The 21,661-nt window shown below is 54.5% G+C and overlaps 1 protein-coding gene across 1 annotated transcript in view; it reads left to right on the top strand.

Moving 5' to 3' along the window:
* Nucleotides 1-5,638: 5,638 nt before the first annotated feature.
* LOC105469384 (TIMP metallopeptidase inhibitor 2) overlaps nucleotides 5,639-21,661 on the top strand; it is a 72,952-nt gene continuing 56,929 nt past the window's right edge. The window contains exon 1 of the mRNA XM_071081749.1: nucleotides 5,639-6,067. Coding sequence (XP_070937850.1) covers nucleotides 5,938-6,067 — 130 coding nt within the window. The 5' untranslated portion in view covers nucleotides 5,639-5,937. The remainder of the gene's footprint in view (nucleotides 6,068-21,661) is intronic.

The raw sequence follows: 21,661 nt of genomic DNA, 5'->3' as shown, positions 1-21,661 counted from the left end.
GCCCCTAATGAAGAATAATACGAATGAAATCCATGTCGAAATGCCGTTCAGCACGTTCGCCACAGAACAGATGAGCAGCTCATGCTGCCTGTGGATCTTTTCTCAAGCACGGTGGGTCCCAGTCACTCTATTATTATTATTATTATTATTTTTTGAGATGGAGTCTTGCTCTGTTGCCCAGGCTGGGGTGCAGGGGCATGATCTTGGCTCACTGCAACCTCTGCCTCCCTGGTTCAAGTGAATTCCGGCTAATTTTTGTATTTTTAGTAAAGATGGGGTGTCACCATGTTGGCCAGCCTGGTCTCAAACTCCTGACCTCAAGTGATCTGCCCACCTCGGCCTCCCGAAGTGTTAGGATTACAAGCGTGAGCCACCATGCCCAGCCATCACTCTTGTCTCACCTTCTTGTCATCTTCAGGATGTCCTGTGGCGAACAGCCCCACCAGTGGACGTTGGGGACGGAAACCTGGGCTGGGTGCCCATTGTGACCAAGAGTCTGAGGTCCGGCTGGATGGGGAGGCACAGATGAGCTGCCTGCTCCTCGCTGAGAGCCATGTGTCACCTGACTGATGTGTCAGCTCCCAGACAGCCAGACTCAGACATGGTCCCCATCTTTCCCTACAGCTGCCAGCTCCCTGCCCCCTGAGACTGCCCGGGACACTCCCCTGAGGGCAGAGTTTCAGCTGTCAGCAGGGGGTCAGTTTCCCAGCTGTGTGGGGCCAAAGTCCATGCTGTCTCTGGATGAGAACATCTGGCTCTCTGGGAACCTCCTAGAAAGAGTGGGGGCGCTTCGGGTCCACTCAAGCTGTCTCCAGAAAGAGAACGCGACCTGCTCAGGGGAAGATGGCTCTCATCCAGCCTGGGAGGGCGAGGCCGCCGAGAAGAGCAGTGTCCTCCTGCCAGCCCGGTACCGCAGGGAGGGCATCCTGCCTGGTGGCCTGAGACGGAAGCAACAGGGAGAAGGCCTTGGCACTTCCTCCGGCCCCAGACAGCATTCACCATGTCCAGCCTGGGACGTGTTTGCCGGGTGTGTTTGGGCACGGGTGCACACATGCCTGACAGCTCTGCTGTGCTCTCTGCCAGGAAGGTCTCTTTAAGCGGGTAGGGGAGCCAGGCGATGTTCCTCGTGGGAAGCGGTGGCCCCTGGAGTGTGGTCTGAGGGCCCTGAAATCACCCCCACACTTCACAGGGCTCCCTCATGCTCCTGTCTGTCCTGAGAGGCTGAGAGCCTCTGCTCTTAAACTGGTCCAAGCCAGGGTCCCCCAGGCTGTGGCTGGGCTGGATGTCCCCTATGGTCCCCCGGTAGTCCACCCACCAATATCAAGATGAGAAGTGAAGGGGGCTGAAGCAATGGGCTGGGCGTGGTGGCTCATACCTGTAATCCCAGCACTGTGGGAGGCCGAGGCGGGCAGATCACCTGAGCGCAGGAGTTCCAGACCAGCCTGGGCAACATGGTGAAACCCTCTCTCTATTTAAAATACAAAAATTAGCAGGGTGTGATGGTGGGCGCCTGTAATTCCTGCTGCTTGGGAGGCTGAGGCACGAGAATTGCCTGAACTTGGGAGGCAGAGATTGCAGTGAGCCGAGATGGCGCCACTGCACTCCAGTGGGAGACAGAGTAAAAATCTGTCTTTAAAAAAAAAAAAAAAAAAAAGGCAGTGAAACAGTGGAGGGAGCTCCCAACCCGGGGTCAGCTTTGCTCTTTCCTCTCTTGCCCTGGGCGTGGGGCATATGTCCCTTCCCCTGTGGGTGGCGGCCCTTCCCCGTGTTCAAGTTTGTCTTGCAAGGTTGAGCCCTCCTGGCCACAGAGCACAGAGAAGGACAAGGAGAAGGAGCGGTTTGCAGAAGCTGCATCTCTACAAAAAATACAAAAAATAGCCAGGTGTGGCCGGGTGCGGTGGCTCACGGCTGTAATCCCAGCACTTTGGGAGGCCGAGACGGGTGGATCACGAGGTCAGGAGATTGAGACCATCCTGGCTAACACGGTGAAACCCCGTCTCTACTAAAAAATACAAAAAAAAAAAAAAAAATAGCCAGGTGTGGTGGCGGGCGCCTGTAGTCCCAGCTACTCGGGAGGCGGAGGCAGAATGGCATGAACCCGGGAGGTGGAGCTTGCAGTGAGCTGAGATCGTGCCACTGCACTCCAGCCTGGGCAACAGAGCGAGACTTTGTCTAAAAAAATAAAAAATAAAAAATAAAAATTGCCAGGTGTGGTGGGGCATACCTGTGGTCCCAGCTACGAAGGAGGCTGAGGTGGGAGGATCACTTGAGCCTGGGAGGCAGAGGTTGCAGTGAGCTGAGATTGAGCCACTGCACTCCAGGTTGGGTGACAGAGCAAGACCCTGTCTCTAAAAAAAAAAAAAAAAAAAAAAAGAGAAAAAAGAAAGAAAAAGTGGGTTTGTGCTGCCATGAGCCAGATTCCAGTCTACTCCCTGTCTTCATTAGGTTCCTAGTGTGAGGCCTCAGTTTCCTTGGTTTTGAGGTGGGAGGACCCTAACTGGAAAAGAAGGTGGAGAGTGGTCAATGGGACAGAAGCTGGCTCAGGAGCCAAGACCCTGAGGGCCCCAAGCAGCAGGGAGATGGCTGGGTCAGCAAGCTGGGAGTTGTGGGCTGTGAGGGAGGCTTGGCTTCTGGGACTGCCCTCTCACTTCCCTGCTGTGCCCTTGGGAGAGTCATTTGGCCCCTCAGAACTCAGTCCTCTCTGCATCTGACTCTACAGCCCCAGGTCAGCCATTCACGGCACTGAACCAGAAAGGGGTTCTGTGCTCACCATTTTGTGGCTCTGGAGTCTCTGCATCTGCAGCACCTGCCCTTTCACTGGGCTCCCTGCCCTCACCTGGGCCACTCACCACAGTCCCATCCTTCCAAAGGATGCGTCCGATCCTGCCCCTCTGCTCAGAACCCTCCAAAGGATCCCACCTCACTCAGAACAAAATGCACATCCTCCCGGTAACGTAGCTGCCTTCCGCTGTGTCCCCTCCCAGCCCCTGCTCCTGGCCTCCTGCCTCAGCCCTCCTTCCTCTCACTCCTCTGCCACACCACGGGCTCCACCAGGTCCAGCACCTTCCAACCTTGGAGCCTTGCGTGCTTCCACCTGCTGTTCCAGGGATGTTCCTCTGTTCTCTAGACACTGAATCTCACTCTTAGGACGGTGTCCAGGCTACAGCAGATGCTCAAATGAGTATTTGTTGATGGACGGAGGAAGGAGGGAGAAAGAGAGAGAGAGAACCAAGAGAAAAGGGAGGAAAAGAAAGCTGGAAACTTCTGGTTTAGAGACCTGTTTGGAGGAGATAATGGTAGAGGCAGCAGAAAAGTAGGGTACTCTCTGGTGGGGGAACTGAGGGGGAGAGAAGATTTTTGTTTCGTTTTTAGACAGGGTCTCACTCTGTCACCAAGGCTGGAGTGCAGTGGTGCGATCTCTGCTCACCGCAGACTTGACTTCCCTAGGCTCAAGCGATCCTCCCACCGCAGCTTCCCTGTAGCTGGGACTACAAGTGTGCGCCATCACGCCCAGCTAATTTTTTTTTTTTTTTTTTTTTTTTTGTAGAGAAGGGTCTCACTATATTCCTCAGGCTGGTCTCAAATTCCTGGCCTCAAGCGATCCTCCCACCTTAGTTTCCCAAAGTGTTGGGATTACAGGCGTGAGCCACTGCACCTGGCAAGATTTCTGCTTAACTTTTCCTGGGAGCAATTCCAGCCTGTTTGTGTGCTGGTGCGGATGTCTTCCGGGAGGGCAGTCCAGGACGCAGGTGCGAGGCCTTGGGTTGGAAGTTCCAGTCTCATGCCCCCTGACCCTGGAGCCCAGGCCCGCCTTTCCTCCCAGGTACATCCATATTGGCCCCGCCCCCTTGGTTGTAGGCACCACGGCTGCTCTAAGTATTTATCACCCTAACATGTACCTGATCATTTATGTGTAGAGCTTGTCTAAAAGACCGAGAGCCCCTAAGCTACCTGTTTCTATCATGAACTGACAAATTGAAACACAAGCTCAACCGCATTTTGTTCTCCTTGTAACCAAAAAGAAGGAAAGAAAACAATGAAATGGTTGCAGGCAGCCAGCACATAACAATTTTCTGAATTAACTGTACTTTTAAACGTTAGCTTCAAACATCATTTTGTGAACGACACAACTCTATTTCACGCTAACAAAAACTGAAAAAGTGACTTTGGATTTGTCAGGGTGCTAAAAATAACAGCTCTGCTTATTTAACTTTTCTCAGAGCTGTTACAAAGCATACACAAACAGAAAGAAGCTGTTTTTCCATTCTTTCACTATTTTCCAAAATTTCATACCTCAAGTCAGCACTGCACAGTTTAGCGGACAATTCTTCTCTTTTTTTTTAAACGGAGTCTTGCTCTGTCGCCCAGGCTGGAGTGCAGTGGCGCCATCTCCGCTCACTGCAACCTCCACCTCTTGGGTTCAAGCGATTCTCCTGCCTCAACCTCCTGAGTAGCTGGGACTACAGGCGTGCACCACCACACCAGGCTAATTTTTGTATTTTTAGTAGAGACGGGGTTTCACTGTCTCTACTAAATGTTGGCCAGGCTGGTCTCAAACTCCTGGCCTCAAGTGATCCTCCCGTCTGGGCCTCCCAAAGTGCAGGGATTACAGGCGCAAGCCACCGTGCCCGCCCTGATTCTTCTTGTGTCATTTTCCTAGGCTTCCATCTCCCTAGCTGGACTGTAAACACCCTGGAATGCTGATCTCAGTGCAGCAGTGTCCACGGAGCCCCTCGGGGCACACACCGGATGTGCAGGGTGGGTGCCCGCAGCCGGGCGCAGGCAGGTTCACAGCCAGGAGGCCCGCCTCACCACCCTACACATGTTCATCCCTTCATATGCCTGGGTCTTTCCTGGAACACAAAACTGTTTTGGGAAAAGTCCTTCGGCTCCCACATTTGTGGGCTAAGAGAGGAAACTGTGAGCGGAGCCCAGCCAATGCCTCTGCTGCGATCCTACTGGCTCCTGGGCGCCTGGGCCCACCCCCGTCTCTTGTTGGCTGGTCAAAAATATGGCCAGTTTATATAAAATCCTGTTTTGTTCACAGTAACCACACCCCCACCCCCCAACTAAACTGGCCAGGCGCACTTGAAATTCTAAGGCCTCCATTTGAAAAAGGGATCCTGTCTGTTTCTCAATTGGCCACCCGCCCACAGGAACGGGGAGGCGGCGATAGGGAACGGCCCCTGCTCCAAAGGACACCCCTTGGCTCGCCTCGAGGCTGAGCTCGAAGGGACCCCGGGGTGGCGGGGGACGGAGCAGCGTAGCACTCCAGAGTCGAGCTGGAGGGGAAAGGGTGGCGGGTGGGTGGCCCGGTGCCCTGGAGGGACGGGGCGCGAGTCCCACGCGCTGAGTCAGGGCCCCCGGGCGCAGAAGGCCACCCAGCGGGGACAGGGGTCGGGGGGCTGGGGGCGTCCGGGGACCCCCGCACGGGTGTGGGCCGCGGGCGCCAGGTGGTGCGGGAAGCCCCCGACGTGCCAGGCCGGGCACAACAAAAGCGCGGGCTGGGGGGAGGCGCCGGCGGAGGGGGAGGAGGGGGCTGCTGGGAGCGCCCGGAGCCTGCATTGGCCGCCAGCCACCGGGAGGAGGAGCAGAAAATCCTCCGAGCGCAATAAAACGGCGGCACGGCCCGAGCCCGCAGCAAACACATCCGTAGAAGGCAGCGCGGCCGCCGGGAGCCGCAGCGCCGCTCGCCCGCCGCCCCCCACCCCGCCGCCCCGCCCGGCGAACTGCGCCCCGCGCCCCTCCCCTCGCGCCCCCGAGACAAAGAGGAGAGAAAGTTTGCGCGGCCGAGAGGGGCAGGTGAGGAGGGTGAGCCGCGCGGGAGGGGCCCGCCTCGGCCCGGGCTCAGCCCCCGCCCGCGCCCCCAGCCCGCCGCCGCGAGCAGCGCCCGGACCCCCGGCGGCGGCCCCCGCCCGCCCAGCCCCCCGGCCCGCCATGGGCGCCGCGGCCCGCACCCTGCGGCTGGCGCTCGGCCTCCTGCTGCTGGCGACGCTGCTTCGCCCGGCCGACGCCTGCAGCTGCTCCCCGGTGCACCCGCAACAGGCGTTTTGCAATGCAGATGTAGGTAAGGAGCGGCGACCCCCGCCCCCGCGCGGGGCCCCACCTCCCCCACGACCCCCGTGGGTTCGCGGACGCCCCGCCCGCCCGCCGCTGGCCGAGGGACCACAGCGCCCGCCTCCTGGTCCCTCGGCGTCTTCTCGAATCTTGCAAGTGGACGCCCAGAGCCGACTTTCTTTCACCCCTCCCTCCTCTCCCTTTCTTTCCCTCTCTTTGCCGAGATGCGTCTCAACCTCAAAATTCCACCGAAATTCCGCCGCAGCTCCAGCCCCAGGAAAGGGAGCCAGTTTGGCTTTTGGCAGGCGGCGCACCCTGGGATGCCAGCGCTGGGGGCAGGGAGCGTGGGGGACACGGCGTGGGGGCGGGGGGCTGGAGGACTGGGGACCCCAGGAAGAAACTTTCGCAGATAAGGTGGGAGTTGGGCTTCTTTGGGCTTGGGGCTGGGTGGGGAAGGGCTTCTCTGCGGGGGCTTCTCCCACCAGCCCCATTTGGGGGCTCCCCGATCAAGCCAGGATGAGATGGAAGCCCGCCCTACCCGAGGCAGGTTCCACAGGCCCAGAGGGACAGGTGAGAAAAGCCAGTGGCGTCCCCTGGCCTGGCTCCTTTTTCGTGCCCTGCCCAGGAGGCCCTGCAAACTGGCTGGGCAGGGACCGGGACCCCCGAATGTTCCGCTTTTTCGGGACGTCCACAAAAGCTGGAGACTTTGGTGACTGGACCCGGCACGTGGGACTGTGTGGCTGAGATTCCCCAGCAAATACCCATGACCTCAGGACTCCTAGCCCCCAAAAGACAGGCGCCATGGAGGGAGGGAGGAGGGGCCCAGTTATTTGTTCTGATCCATGGAGGACCAGCAGAAATGGGAGGAACCCGCTGGCCCGAAGTTTCCACCCTGGTCCTACACCTCAAGCCTCTGCAGCACTGGTGCTGGTCAGCATGGTTTTCCTGGGGCAAGTCTGGCTACACAGCAAGTGGTCTCAGAGCCCCCTGCCCTCCTTCCTCCTTATGTCTGAGTCTCAGTCGAGTGGCCTGTCCAGGGCAGATGGAGCAAGGCGGGGGCCCCTCACCTGCCCAGACTGGAGGTGGGAGTTTCTGTTTCTCCTGCTGTCAGCCACGCCCTTCCCATACCCACCCACGGCTTCTTGCCCCACCCCAGTTAGCCCTGGGAGCTGCCTCCCCAGCCGGGGAAGTTTTCAGTTGCGCCAATCTATTGGGATCGCAGGTCTCAGGTGGCTCAGGCCACATGGGTGGAAGGCGTGGCGTGTGCCTGTGTCACAGTTTCCACAAAACCCAGTTTGGGGGAAATGAGGTCTTTTCTCCAGTTTAGCCTTGGTGCTCAGCAAGATTTGGGGGTGAAGGAGAGGCTCCTTTGATGAGGGAGCCATAATGGGCCTTTCTCTGGGGGTCCATGGGGAATGCAGGCCTGTCCAGGCTCTTTGGCTGACCAGCACGTGGTGGGGCAGGATGTAGCCAAGGCCCAGAAGGAGGCTGCGGCAAGAAGGACTTGGGAGGTGGATTCGTAGGAGTTGGGCCTTGGGACCCTCCTTCCCGCTCCCCCCGCACCCACCCACACACTCCTCACCTGTGTGGGAGAATGTCCAGGCAGCCACTCTGTCCTTGCTTGGCATAAGTTAAGGCGGCCACTAAGCTGGGAGCTGTTTCTGCGTGGGGTGTGGATCCAGGATGGCAGAGGGCGGAGGGCTGCAGTTCGTGCCTCCTGCCTCCTTCATGCTTGGCACAGCACTCTCCTTTTCCTGGGTTGCCTGGCATTTGTGTCTAAATCTTTGCATCAACATCATCCTTTAGCTAAAACTTTTCACCCCATCCCAACTCAGAGGCCCAGTCAGATGCCAGAGGTGCACTGCAGAGCTCAGGGCATTCGCTTCCTGTGGCCGCTGTGACAGACGACCACAAACCGGGATTCTTAAAAGAACAGGAATGGATTCTCTGTAGCTCAGGGGGCCAGAAGTCCGAAAAGGCGTCCGCAGAGCTGGTTCCTTCCGAGGCTGAGAGGGAGAATCTCTTTCAGGCCTCTCTCCTTGATGTTCCTTGGTTTGTAGACACATCACTTCCATTTCGGCCTCTGTCTTCACATGGGCTTCTCTCTTGGGTGTCTCTGTGTCCAAATTTCCCTGTTCCTTTTTTCTTTCTTTCTTTCTTTCTTTTTTTGAGACAGCCAGGCTGGAGTGCAGTAGCAAGATCTCGGCTCATGGCAGCCTCCGCCTCCTGAGTTCAGGCAATTCTCCTGCCTCAGCCTCCCGAGTAGCTGGGATTACAGGCATCTGCCACCACACCCGGCTAATTTTTTGTATTTTTAGTAGAGACAGGGATTCGCCATGTTGGCCAGGCTGGTCTCGAACTCCTGGCCTCAGGTGATCCACCTGCCTCAGCCTCCCAAAGTGCTGGGATTACAGGCGTGAGCTGCCGTGCCCGGCCAAATTTCCGTCTTCTTATAAGGACAGCAGCCATTGGATTTAGGGCCCACCCTAATCCAGTATGACTTCATCTTGATATATCAACAAATACCCTATTTCCAAATAAGGTCATATTCACAGGATCTGAGTAGATGTGCATTTGAGGGGGACACAATTCGACCCAGTACATCCAGGCTGCCGTCTCTTATTCCCAGTCACCCTTTCCGTGCTCAACCAACTTGGAATAAACAACCCAGGACATCCCAGGGTAGGGCCCCGGAACAAATCCCACAGGGACGACAGTGGTCTGTCTATTCTCCAGTGTTCGATTCTCCTTGAAGCGATGCAGGTTTGTGACTTTCTCGGCAATGGTTCCCCATTCTGGCTTAGAGCAGAATGCCTGGAAGATTCTTAAAGATTACTCAGGTCTGGATCCCTTTGCAGATACAGAGCATCTGGCTCAGACTTCAGCTTTTGCAGTTTAAAAGGCCCACAGGTGATTTAACCAGGGCTGTGACTCAGGGGTCTCAGAAAGGGGGTACAGTGGGGGTTAATAAAGGCAGGCTTGTTATGTGGCGAGCTGGCTCCTTTTACTCTTGGCTGCATGCAGGCTTGTTAAATGGTTTGGTGTCTACAAGAGGCAACTGGCTTAAGAAACAGTCAGATTTCTGTCTGCCCGGCTAAGGATTTCTGGGAGGTATCTCCCTAGCAGCTCTTGCAGCTGGTAGGACTGGAACTGTGGTCGGCAAAGATAATTCATTATGAGATGGTGATGTTTAGGATAAGGGATGGTAAGAGATGACCTGGTTTCTTCCTGGAAGGCCCCAGGTCCTCGTCCTTTCCAGCAAGACCAGCACAAACAGGAAGCATTTTGTGTCTCAGTTACAGCACTATTCAAACGCGCTGCTGGCCCGGCTCCCTCTCACCCAGTGAAATCCTTCACATCTACTGCCAGCCTGCACAGCTACAGGGATCTGGCTGGAAATTAGCTTTGGGCTCACCATTCAGGCAGTACCATGCCTGGAGCCACTTAGCCAGCTGAGCTACTTGGCAGACTCAGGCTGCTTGGGCTGGTTTCTGGACTCAAGGGTAAAGCCAGGAGCTCTCTGGATGCAGAGAATGAAACCTCTTCTCTGGCTTGGATGGCGGTACCTAAAGCCACATTATCCTAGAAGACCTCTGTGATGACATCTGCCCCACATGTTCCCATCTACAGAAACTGCCCTCTGCAAAGCCCCCCAGGATCTCCAGCTCCAGCTAGAGAGGGGTCCACAGCCAAGAGGGGAACACCTGTTGTTTCCTGGGGTGAACAGCCAAGGGAGACATGGTTCCTGTGGGACACAGAGACAGGGACCAGACAGAGAGTAGGGGCCACCCCAGAAAACACACAGCACGCAGTCAAAAATGGCTCTGTCTTCAGGACACGTGCTCAGGAAAAGCAACACAGCATCAGATTCACGTGAGCTGGGTCAGGCCTTCCATGTAAGGGGGCAGGGGTGGCGCTTTTTAAAGAAACTGTTGGCGACTTGTTGTGCAAAGTATGTGATTGATCTGTATTGTTAGTTTCGTTCATCTTGATTTTCGTATCGGGCTTGTCTGTGTTTCAGCAAGCAATTATGGAGTGGCTGCCTCTGCCCCAGGGGATGTAAGGGAGAAGCAAGACATTAACCCTGTCGTGGGGGACGCAGGGGGTGGAACTGTACATCTCGGCACCAGGCAGTGTGGAAGGGGGTTCCCGCTGCAGGGCGTGGTGAGCAGGCCTCCCCTCCTCAACTGCCGGGCCGTGGTATAAAGTCAGTCCACTCAGTGTGGTTTGGGTAAATAATTAACAACAGATAAACTTTCGAAATAACCAAAATTCAGAAGTAATCATGTAACAATGTGAAATGCATTCGCAAGAGGTGATAGAAGGCCCCATGGTAGGTTGAGGAGGGAGCTGCGGGGAGAACTGGGGCTCTTTGGCTTGGTTTTGAACAGTGTCCTTGGAGGGACGGGATCTGCCAGGGGAGTCACTGGCCCCTGAATTTGCTGGCAGCTCCCAAGGCAGGGAGACTGGAAGAGCAGGGAGAGCTGTGCGCGGCGTGGAGGTACGGCAGGTGCTCGAAGGAGCTCTTCCAACAACACACATTTCTCCCAGGCTGGCGATGTCCTCAGATCCCATATAGGGAGAAATGTGTGTTGTTGGGAGAGCTCCTTCGAGCACCTGCCGTACCTCCAGGCCGCGCACAGCCAGCCTGGGAGCATCTCGGGCCTCCGCCATTTGCACGCTTCTGGTGGTGCGGAGCCACTTCCGCAGTCCCAGCCTGTGGTTTGTGAGCTGCAGGTGGGCTTGGGTACCTGCCTCCCTCCTCCCTGCTGTCCCAGCCAGGTTGCTAGGTAGATGCCACTGGTGTGGGCTGAGAGGTTCAGACCCTGTGGTGACATCTGAGCACATGGAGAACAGGGCATAGATGACTCCTGGGAGACCGAGAGGCGCAGGCAGCCGCCTCGGTCCTGACGCAGAACCACTGACTCGATGAAGTGGGGGTCGCATGTACGGTTGAATCTCGTGTGTTCCGAAACAACCAAGAGGTCTGCCTAAGGCTTCTCAGGCAGCTGCGAGGACGGATGCAACAGTAGGGAGGAGGAGATAAGAAGGAAGCCAAGACAGGCAGACGTGGCAGTGGCTGGGGCAGGAGGGGAGCGTGCCCTGGACGCTCCCTCTATCCCCCGGTGCATGCACAGGCTCACAAACCAGGGACTGAGGGCAAGTGGTTGCATGGCTACGATGGTCTTTTACTTTTTCTTGAGACGGAGTCTGGCTCTGTCACCCAGGCCAGAGTCCAGTGGTACAATCACAGATCACTGCAGCCTCAACTTCCTGGGCCCAAGCGATCCCGCCACCTCAGTCTCCCAAGCAGCCACCATGCCCAGCTAATTTTTTGAATTCTTTGTAGAGATGGGGTTTCGCCATGTTGCCCAGGCTGGTCTCAAACTCCTGAGCTCAAGTGATCTGCCCACTTTGGCCTCCCAAAGTGCTGGGATTACAGGCGTGAGCCATGGTGCCCGGCCTATGTATAATTTTTTAATGAGTATCTGATATTGTGAGTGCTTGGCCAAGGTTTTGTTTTGTTGCCCATGGGTCTGAACAGAAAGTGTGGAGACTCTGACCACCTCAGTGTCGGGGGGCGGGGTAAGCAAGCAGATGAGCTGCCCTGAGATTGCTGGGAGGAGGGAAGGGGGGCAGACCCAGACTTCCCAATGGGGAGATGGTCAGGAGCATGGATGTCTCAGAGTGGCAGGCAGGATGAAGCTGGTGTCCTCAGGACCTCCCAGGGCCCACCTGCCTGGACCCCTGCAACCTGAGTGGGCTGGAGTCCCCAGTGCCTGTGCCCTGACGCCCTGGTGCCCTTGTGCATTTGTTGGGGCGTGGCTGTCCAGAAGCAGAGGGAAGGGCACAGAGACCCAGCCCCGATGACCCCCACCTTACAACTGAGGGCTGAGCTACTCCCCCGTCAGCCAGGTCACACTGGAGCCCAGGGAAAGCTTCTGGAGCCCCCGCAAGTCAGGTTGAGAGTGTGTTTGCTCTAAGAAGCAAGTTGAGGAACAGTCTTTATAAAAGAGGGGTCTTAACTCAGAGCGTACGAACACCCAGCCGGAGATAGGCCTGGTGGGCTTGGGGGTGGTCACAAGCCCTGAAACTGTAAGTGAAGTTGTGTGTGTGCATGCGCGCGCACGTGTCCATGTTTTTTTGTGGACAGTGGCAGCCGCCAACTTCTCAAAGGGGCATGTGGCCCTCCAAAGGTTAAGTCACTGCCATTTAAAAGGGTCTTATAGGTTTCAAGTCTTCTGTTTGCTATGAGTATCTGCCTGGTCTCAGAGCTGAGCAATGGTAACGATCTTGCCTTTCTCTGCTCTCGCACCCTCATTCTGCACTTGGCCGCCCTGGGTAGCCAGGGCCCGCTCAGACATTACCACCATGGGGGGTGTCTGAGGCAGATCTGTAACCAGCTCTGGGGAAAGGATGCCAACAGTGTCCTTTGGCCTCCTAGCTGGTCTCAGGGATGGCTCCAAAGACCTGGGTGGTTCTGTGGTTGTCTTCCATGGGGAAGGCATCCTTGGTAGACGGCAGCTGCTTTTTCGTCTGAAACTCTGATCAGAGCTGGAGCACACATGGCCTGAAGGAACTCCAGACCTCAACAGTTAGGAAGGGCCTGGTGTCTATGTCTTAAATACCTGCTTCTTATGGAATTTATTCGCTTAAGGGTTTTTATATTTTGTTTTACAGTAGAATTTGGGTGCCCACCACACACAAAAATACTATGGCAAGTGTTTCAAGGAATTTAGTTTTTTTGAGATGGAGTGTCGCTCTGTCACCCAGGCTGGAGTGCAATGGTGTGATCTTGGCTCACTGCAACCTCCGCCTCCTGGGTTCAAGCAATTCTCCTGCCTCAGCCTCCCCAGTAGCTGGGATTACAGGTGCGCACTGCCACGCCATGCCCGGCTAATTTTTGTATTTTTAGTAGAGATGGGGTTTCACCCTGTTGGCCAGGCTGGTCTGGAACACCAAAGCCATGGTGCCTGTCTTCAAGGAAATGAGCGCAGGAATGCGAAGATCATCCTGCAGGCTGCACCTCGTGCTAGAGACTCTTATCCTGGTGAAGACAGTGGTGAGATTGTGGGCCCTGAGGGGTGGATCTTATCAGAGCTAAGGAAAGGTCCTGGGGTGGGCAGGGGGGAGCCCAGGGTGGCTGTGGTAGAGAGTGTACCACAGTGGGACAGAGTAATTAGAACAAAGTGTGGCCGGGCTTGAGCCCAGGCGGAGCAGCAAAGCCTGGAGGCCAGGCAGTGGGACCCAGGAGTGGGACCCCGGGGAAGGCTTTATGGCCCCTGCACTGGGGGAGAGGGGTGGACAGGAGGGGGATGACACCGAGGAGGAAGGTGGTGTTGAGAGGCTCACAGTCACCAGGGGAGCAGAGTTCGCACCTGCACTGGGGAAGACCCAAGAGATGGAAGGCAGACCCTGAGCAGGGCCATGGGTCGCGGGCGGACACAGAGGGAGATGCCTCTGGTACCTGACCCAGTGCCCGGGAGCCAGCTGCCCTCTAACCTGGTCTGGAGCTCAGGTGAGTGCAGGTCTCTGTTGAGTTCTGCTGGAATCTGGTGACCAGAAAGTCCAAGCGAGAGGGAATTGAGCTAGAACTTCAGCAGACAGTAGAAACTGTGTAACGGGGCCTTGGAGGGAACAGGAAACGGAGCATTGAGGGGGAAGGGAGCCAGCAGTAGCGACGGGAACTGACATTCATAGCAAACAGGGTGAGCAGGGGTCAAACGCTGGCCCCAGACTGAGTCCAGCAGAGCGATCTGGGACAGGTGGCCTCTCTCTGCCTCCGCTTCCACACTGCCAAAAAGGAGAGGCGAATTTCCTGCCTCCCAGGAAGCTCTTGGAGCTAGTGGGGGACACCGGCTCTTTCTGCATCGAACCCTGGCTTTGTGTTCTTGTTCCTCCCCACCCAGCCCTGAGGGAGGCCTGGGAGCAGCCGGGGAGGTGAATCATGACACGGTGATAATGACTGTGGCAACAATAACAGCTGGCAGAGGTGCCTGTGGCAATAATAACAGCTGGCAGAGGTGCCGAGGGCTTGGAGGTATGTTCTTGCTCTTCACTAGTGTTAGCCCATTTCCTTCCCTATCCTCATCCCCATTGGACAGACGATCCAACTGAGGCACAGGCCCACTGAGGAACCTGCTCAGGGTCAGCTGGCTAGGAAATAGAGTAGAAGAAGAGATGGCTTTTAGGCCGGGCACGGTGGAATCACGCCTGGAATCCCAGCACTTGGGGAGGCCGAGGCGTGTGGATCGCCTGAGGTCGGGAGTTCAAGACCAGCCTTTCCAACATGGTGAAACTCCATCTCTACTAAAAATAAAAAAAATAGCTGGGCATGGTGGTGCCTGCCTGTAATCCCAGCTACTCAGGAGGCTGAGGCATAAGAATCGCTTGAACCTGGGAAGCAGAGGTTGCAGTGAGCTGACATCGCACCACTGCACTCCTGCCTGGGTGACAGAGTGAGACTCTGTCTCAAAAAAAAGAGAGAGAGAGACGGCTTTTAAAAGGAGGTGCGTCAACAGAATGGTGCTGATTCAGACTGACGTTGGCTTAGGGAAGGATGGTCTAGGCTGTGGAGCTGGGCTGGAGCTCTACGGGTGATAGATGGAGCCACTGAGGAGGGAGAGGAGCTCTTGAGGCTGGCCTTGTTCATGAGGGTAGCCTGTCTGCTGGAGATAAGCTAAATCAATTAAGCTTTCTCCCTGCCGCAACAGAGTGAGCAGACATTTCACATGATATTACAGATTTGTGTTTATGACCTAGAAAAATGTTCAGAGCATAGTACTTTCAAAAGCCCGGACTGGGCTGGGCGCAGTGGCTCACGCCTGTAATCCCAGCACTTTGGGAGGCCGAGGCGGGCGGATCACGAGGTCAGGAGTTCGAGACTAGCCTGGCCAATATGGTGAAACCCCATCTCTATTAAAAATCCAAAAATTAGCCGGGTATGGTGGCGCACACCTGTAATCCCAGCTACTTGGGAGGCCTAGGCAGGAGAATCACTTGAACCTGGGAGGCAGAGGTTGCAGTGAGCTGAGATCGTGCCACTGCACTCCAGCCTAGGTGACAGAGCAAGACTCTGTCTCAAAAAAAAAAAAAAAAAAAAAAAAAAAGGCCCAGACTGGCCAGTTGCAGTGGTTCACACCTGTAATCCCAGCACTTTGGGAGGCTGAGTTGGGAGGATCACTTGAGCCCAGAAGTTCCAGATCAGCCTAGGCAACGTAGCAAGACCTCATCTCTATATAAAATAAATTAAAATTTTACAAATTAGCCAGGGGTGGTGGCACATGCCTGTAGTCCTAGCTACTCGAGAGGCTGAAGTGAGAGGATCACTTGAGTCCAGGAGTTTGAGGCTGCAGTGAGCTATGATTGTACCAGCCTGGGGGACAGAGCAAGACTCTGTCTATAAAGAAAAAACAAAACAAAACAGCTTGGCTGGGTGTGGTAACTCATCCCTGTAATCCCAGCACTTTGGGAGGCCGAGGTGGGTGGATCACCTGAGGTCAGGAGTTCGAGAGCAGCCTGGCCGACATCATGAAACACCATCTCTACTAAAGATACAAACATTAGCTGGGTGTGGTAGCGGATGCCTGTAATCCCAGCTCTTCAGGAGACTGAGGCAAGAAAATCACTTGAACCCGGGAGGCGGAGGTTGCAGTGAGCCGAGATCGGGCCACTGTACTCCAGCCTGAGAGACACAGCGAGACTCCATCTCAAAAAAAAAAAAGAAAAAAAAACAGTATAGCCAAAGTTTTGAAGGCAGATGAATGCCAATAATCTTCTCAAGAAGCAATAAAACATTGGGGTATAATCTGTGCCTCTCAAGACTCAAGGGGAAGTCAGGCAGGTCCCAGGGCTAGTAGCAGCTGCCCGCTCTCCCAGGTCAGCCCTTGCACCCTCTCAGAGGAATTCATTCGTCCTTTCCGCCTCTCTCCATCCTAAAGAAAACTTCTCTGTCTCTCCATTCACGTCCCAAATGCCTTCTAACTTTAAAATAATTACACAACTATACATGTTAATCATAGAAAAGACACTTAAGCAAAAAGAAAGAAAAATCGCCCCTGATTGTATCCATTGTCTAGAAGGCCCCCCCTCCGCCCCCCAGGCCCCAGCCCCGGCCCCGGCCCCGACCCCGACACAGAGTTTCGCTCAGAGTTTCGCTCTTTCGCCCAGGCTGGAGTGCAGTGGTGCAGTCTTGGCTCACTGCAACCTCTGCCTCCTGGGTTTAAGCAATTCTCCTGCCTCAGCCTCCAGAGTAGCTGGGATTACAAGTGTGAGCCACCGTGCCCAGTCTTCTTTTTTTTTTTTTCTCCCGAGACAAGTTCTTGCTCTGTCACCCAGGCCAGAGTGCAGTGGCATGATCATGGCTCACTGCAGCCTCAACCTCCTACGTCAGCCTCTCAAGTAGCTGGGACTACAGGAGCATGCCAGCACACCCAGCTAATTTTTACATTTTTTGTCGAGAAGAGGTTTTGCCATGTTGCCCAGTCTGATCTTGAACGCCTGGGCTCAAGCCGTCTTCCCACCTCGGCCTCCCAAAGCACTGGGATTACAAGCGTGAACCACTGCACCCAGCCTGATTTTGAGCTGCTTTATTGAGATGGAATTCACACACCATGAGGCCCCTCCTCTAAAGTGCACAGTTCAGTGGTTTGAGTACATTCACAGAGCTGCGCAGCCATCATCTCTAATTTTGCAGCTTCCAGAGCAGGGCCTCAACGTGGGTTCATCTGACGTTTCCCCAGATAGACTCAGGTCAAACGCTATTGTCAGGGCCCTGCAGAGCTGTGGGTCTTGGCCCTCATTGGTACGGCGAGGTCCTGTAGCCGGCAGTTGGCCTCCCAAAATGTTGCTGGCTTTTTCCAGGGATTGGCAAACTAGACCCACTGCTGGGCTGATGACCTGTTGTTGTAAATATATTTTTTTTCTTTTTGCCACCACACTCAGCTAATTTTTGTATTTTTAGTAGAGACAGGGTTTCACTATGTTGGCCAGGCTGGTCTGGAACTCCCAACCTCAGGTGATCTGCCTGCCTTGGACTCCCAAAGTACTGGGATGACAGGCTTGTGCTACGATGCCTGGCCTGTTGTAAATAAAGTTTTATTGGAACATAGCCACGCCCACTGGTAAGGCCAAACCCACTTGGCTTTTGTGCCATAGCAGCAGAGTTGAATGGCGGTGATCGAGGATTGTATGGGCCTCAAAGTCTAAATTACTTACCAGCTGGCTCTTCATAGAAACCTTTTCTGATCCCCAGCCTAAGTCATCGTGGGCTGATGGCGCAGGTCCGGGCTTCCCAGTCCATGTGTGACTGGCTCCTCTCTCCCCCGATTGCCTGCTCCTGCTTTCCAGAAGCAAGCAGGTGGCCTGGGAAGAAGTGGAACCTGCAGGGTGTCATTCTCCAAGCTGACGCTGAAGATGCGATGACTTCACCTGCCTCTTCTGTGCTCTTGAGCGCATGGGTGGGCTAGAGCGGGGAAGATGGACTTTCAGGCTGAAGCTTGGCTTTCTGCGGTGGGATATTCTGTGGGTACCGAGACTCCCACGCTGTATCTTCGGGGACAGAATCTGGCTTGGGTTGAGAGTTTATTTGGCCCTTTCTGATCTGTAATCGGGAGACATTGGTTGGGCTTTCCTGGCACAGATGTGGCAAAGCAGACTGGCAGGGGGGCAGGCTTCGCCAAGGCCCATCATGGTAGCGGAGGCCCTGGTCAGAGCACCTGCCAACAGCTGCTGCTTAACCAAGGACCGAATGAGGAAATGGACATTTCAGAGAAAAGAGACGACACAAAAAGTATTGGAGAAGAGAGCCTGGACTTTGGAGTCAGCTGGGACTGGTTCTGAATCCCGATGGTGGGCCTCTCTGAGCCTCGGTTTCCTCTTCTGTAAAAGCAGGATCAGACCCTTCAGTGTGGTGCCACAGGAGATTTTTTTCCTGTGAGACAGAGTCTCCCTCTGTCGCCCAGGCTGGAGTGCAGTGTCGCAGTCTCGGCTCACTGCATCCTCTGTCTCCCGACTTCAGGCAATTCTCCTGCCTCAGCCTCCCCAGTCGCTGAGATTACAGGCATGTGCCACCATGCCCAGCTAAATTTTTTTTTTTTTTGTATTTTTAGTAGAGATAGGGTTTCACCATGTTGGCCTGGCTGGTCTTGAACTCCTGACGTCAAATGATCCGTCTGCCTCGGCCTCCCAAAGTGTTGGGATTGTAGGTGTGAGCCACCATGCCTAGCCAATATTGAATTTTCGATGAGTGAGTCAAGTGGAGGCAGGGCATGGTGGCTCACACCTGTAATCTCAGCACTTTTGGAGGCCGTGGTGGGTGGATCACTTGAGGTCAGGAGTTTGAAACAAGCCTGGCCAACATGGCGAAACCCCATCTCTACTAAAAATATTTTTTAAATTAGCTGGGTGTGGTGGCGGGCACCTGTAATCCCAGCTACTCAGGAGGCTGAGGCAGGAGAATCACTTGAACCCAGGTGGAGGTTGCAGTGAGCTGAGCTCACGCCACTGCACTCCAGCCTGGGCGACAGAGTGAGAGTCTGTCTCAAAAACAAACAAACAAACAACAACAACAGCAACAACAACACCACAATAGCACTGGAGGGGCTTGATAGTTAGTTTGTCCCAACCCCTTGTAGAATGTTGAGATCCTGGACAGTGCTTCTGAGAAACCTGCAGTCTCTGTCCAAGAGCCCTTAAGGAAGAAAGGCAGGAGTGTGGGGCAGGAGGATCGGCTTCTCCTTTCCATTCCACATGGCTGGCTCGCGAGGTTCTGTTTCTCCTGTGACAGCCTGGTTCCTCCCTGCTCCCCAGCTCGCCTCTGCCGCCCTTCTTCCCTCAATCCAGATCAAGAGTTCAAGGGACGGGGACAGATGGTCAGAAAGGCCCAGCTCAGGCAAGGAAGGGGAGAAAAGGGAACTCGTATACGCTGTGGGTGGGAATGTAAAGTAGTACAGTCACTATGGTGGAGGTTCCTCAAAAAACTGCAAATAGAACCGCCATATGATCCAGCAGTCCCACGACTGGGCATTTATCCAAAGGAAAGGGAATCAGTGCATCGGAGAGACACCTGCACCCCATGGTCCTGGCAGCACTGTTCACAATAGCCAAGATATGGAATCAACCTCTGTGTCCAACAGCAGATGAATGGCTAAAGAATGAAATAGTATTTCATTGTGGATGTTGGTACATCTACACAATGAAATACTACTCAGCCATAAAACAGAATGAAATCCTGTCATTTGCAGCAACATGAATGGAACTGGAAGACGTTAAGTGAAATAAGCCAGGAACAGAAAGTTAAACATGGCATGTTCTCACTCATATGCAAAAGCTAAAAAAAACAAAAGTTGATCTCATCGAAGTCAAAAGTAGAACAGAGAATACTAGAGTCTGGGAAGGGTTGGGGGAGGAGAGAGGGAGAGATTTGTTAAAAGGATACAAAATTACAGCTAGATAGGAGGAATGAGTTACAGTGTTCCATGTCACTGTTGGATTAATGTAATTAACAATAGGCCAGGCGGTGGCTCACACCTTTAATCCCAACACTTTAGGAGGCCAAGGTGGGTAGATCACCTGAGGCCAGGAGTTCGAGACCAGCCTGGCCAAAATGGTGAAACCCCATCCCTACTAAAAATATAAAAATTAGCCAGGCCGGGCGCGGTGGCTCAAGCCTGTAATCCCAGCACTTTGGGAGGCCGAGACGGGTGGATCACGAGGTCAGGAGATCGAGACCATCCTGGCTAACACGGTGAAACCCCATCTCTACTAAAAAATACAAAAAACTAGCCGGGCGAGGTGGCGGGCGCCTGTAGTCCCAGCTACTCAGGAGGCTGAGGCAGGAGAATGGCGTAAACCCGGGAGGTGGAGCTTGCAGTGAGCTGAGATCTGGCCACTGCACCCCAGCCTGGGCGACAGAGCAAGACTCCGTCTCAAAAAAAAAAAAAAAAATTAGCCAGGCATGATGGTGCGCACCTGTGATCCCAGCTACTCGGGAGGCTGAGGTAGGAGAATCGCTTGAACCCGGGAGGTGGAGGGTGCAGTGAGCCAAGATCATGCCACTGTACTCTGGCCTGGGCTACAGAGCGAGACTCTGTGTCTCAAAAAAAAAAAAAAAAAAAGAAGTAAAAGAAATTAACAATAGTATATTGTATAGTTTCAAGTAGCTCGGAGGATATTGAATGTTCCTACCATAAAGAAAGAAATGCTCGAGATGATGGCTGTGCTAATTACCCTGATCTGATCACTATACATTGTATGTATCTAAACATCACTACATATACCGTAAATATTACAATTATTATGTGTCCATTAAAAAGAAAGGCACAGCCCGGCTCCCATAAGGACAGCAGGTGTGTTCCTTAAAGCATCACACTGGGTCCCCATACTAGACGGACACTCTACCTCTGGGTGTGTGACTCTGCCCTTTCTGTGCCCTGGTGCCCTGTCTGCTTCAGCTAATTGAGAATCCACACTGCCTGGGTCACAGTGCCTGGCCTGGGTCCCATGATGTTGGGGGTGGGGGTGGGAACAAGGGAGAAAGCCAGGAGTACCAGCAAGGCCGGGTACTTGGAGTGTCGGTAGCATGATGCTGCATGTCTAGAGCGTGTACAGAAACCCCATAAGACCTGAGCCTTACAGTGACCCTAGGTACAGAGGACATTCGTCACCACTGGGTCTCTCTAACACTACGAAGGTGACATAATCCATTTGCCCACGGTCACACAGCAGCTGGGGATCCAGCTACACCATGGCCAGGCCTCTGGTACCGTGTCAGATGGGGTACAGGGTGCTTCAGTGACACATCACCTTATGTGACATTAGGGAGAAAGGACTGGGTGGAGGGGTCATTCATGGGCTTCAGGTCTGGGGGGCGATTATTATGCTCAGAAGGCATATGCTGACACTGTGACAGGAGAGCTCTGGGGACACGTGGGCTCCTTGATTTAGCTTTGTTTTTAAGAAACGAGGGTCTTGCTCTGTCACCCAGGCTGGAGTGCAGTGGCGTGATCCTAGCTCACTGCAGCTTTAACCTCCTGGGCTCAAGCAGTCCTCCCACTTCAGCTTCCCGAGTAACTGGGATTGCAGGTGTGTGCTGCCACGCTTGGCTAATTTGTAAAATTACTTTTGTGTTTAGAAACCAGATCTTACTATGTTGCCCAGTCTGGTCTCGAACTCCTGGGTTCAAGTGATCCTCCCGCCTCAGCCTCCCAAAGTGCTAAGATTTCAGGCATGAGCCACTGCGCCTGACCTGCCTACTCTTTTGGGGCAAGGGCTTAGACGGCCATGCACACAGATGACTCTCCTGGGCTCCTGGTTCAGCACTTTCTCTTCTGGGGGTGCTCCTCTCATTTCATCCTCAATCCTGAGCTGTCCCCAGAAGCCAAGGACCAGCCTGCCCTGGTCCAGACAGAAACTGAGTATCCCAAGAGGAATGGGGTCAGGGTGGAGCTGGGATGAGCGTTGCTGGCCCCTGACTTTCCATTGTGAGGTCTTGTCCACTTGGCCCAGTTGGCTCCAGGGCAGGGAATAAAGGAACAGTCTGTGGTGGTCTTCCCTTCTGTGCCCTGGTCCTGGAAAGCAGGGGCAAAACACCCAGGCAAATGTA

The sequence above is a fragment of the Macaca nemestrina genome, chromosome 17, assembly GCF_043159975.1.
Source record: "Macaca nemestrina isolate mMacNem1 chromosome 17, mMacNem.hap1, whole genome shotgun sequence".
Lineage (NCBI taxonomy): Eukaryota > Metazoa > Chordata > Mammalia > Primates > Cercopithecidae > Macaca > Macaca nemestrina.
Note: the sequence above shows the minus strand (reverse complement) of the source record. Positions and strands in the feature narration are given on the sequence as shown.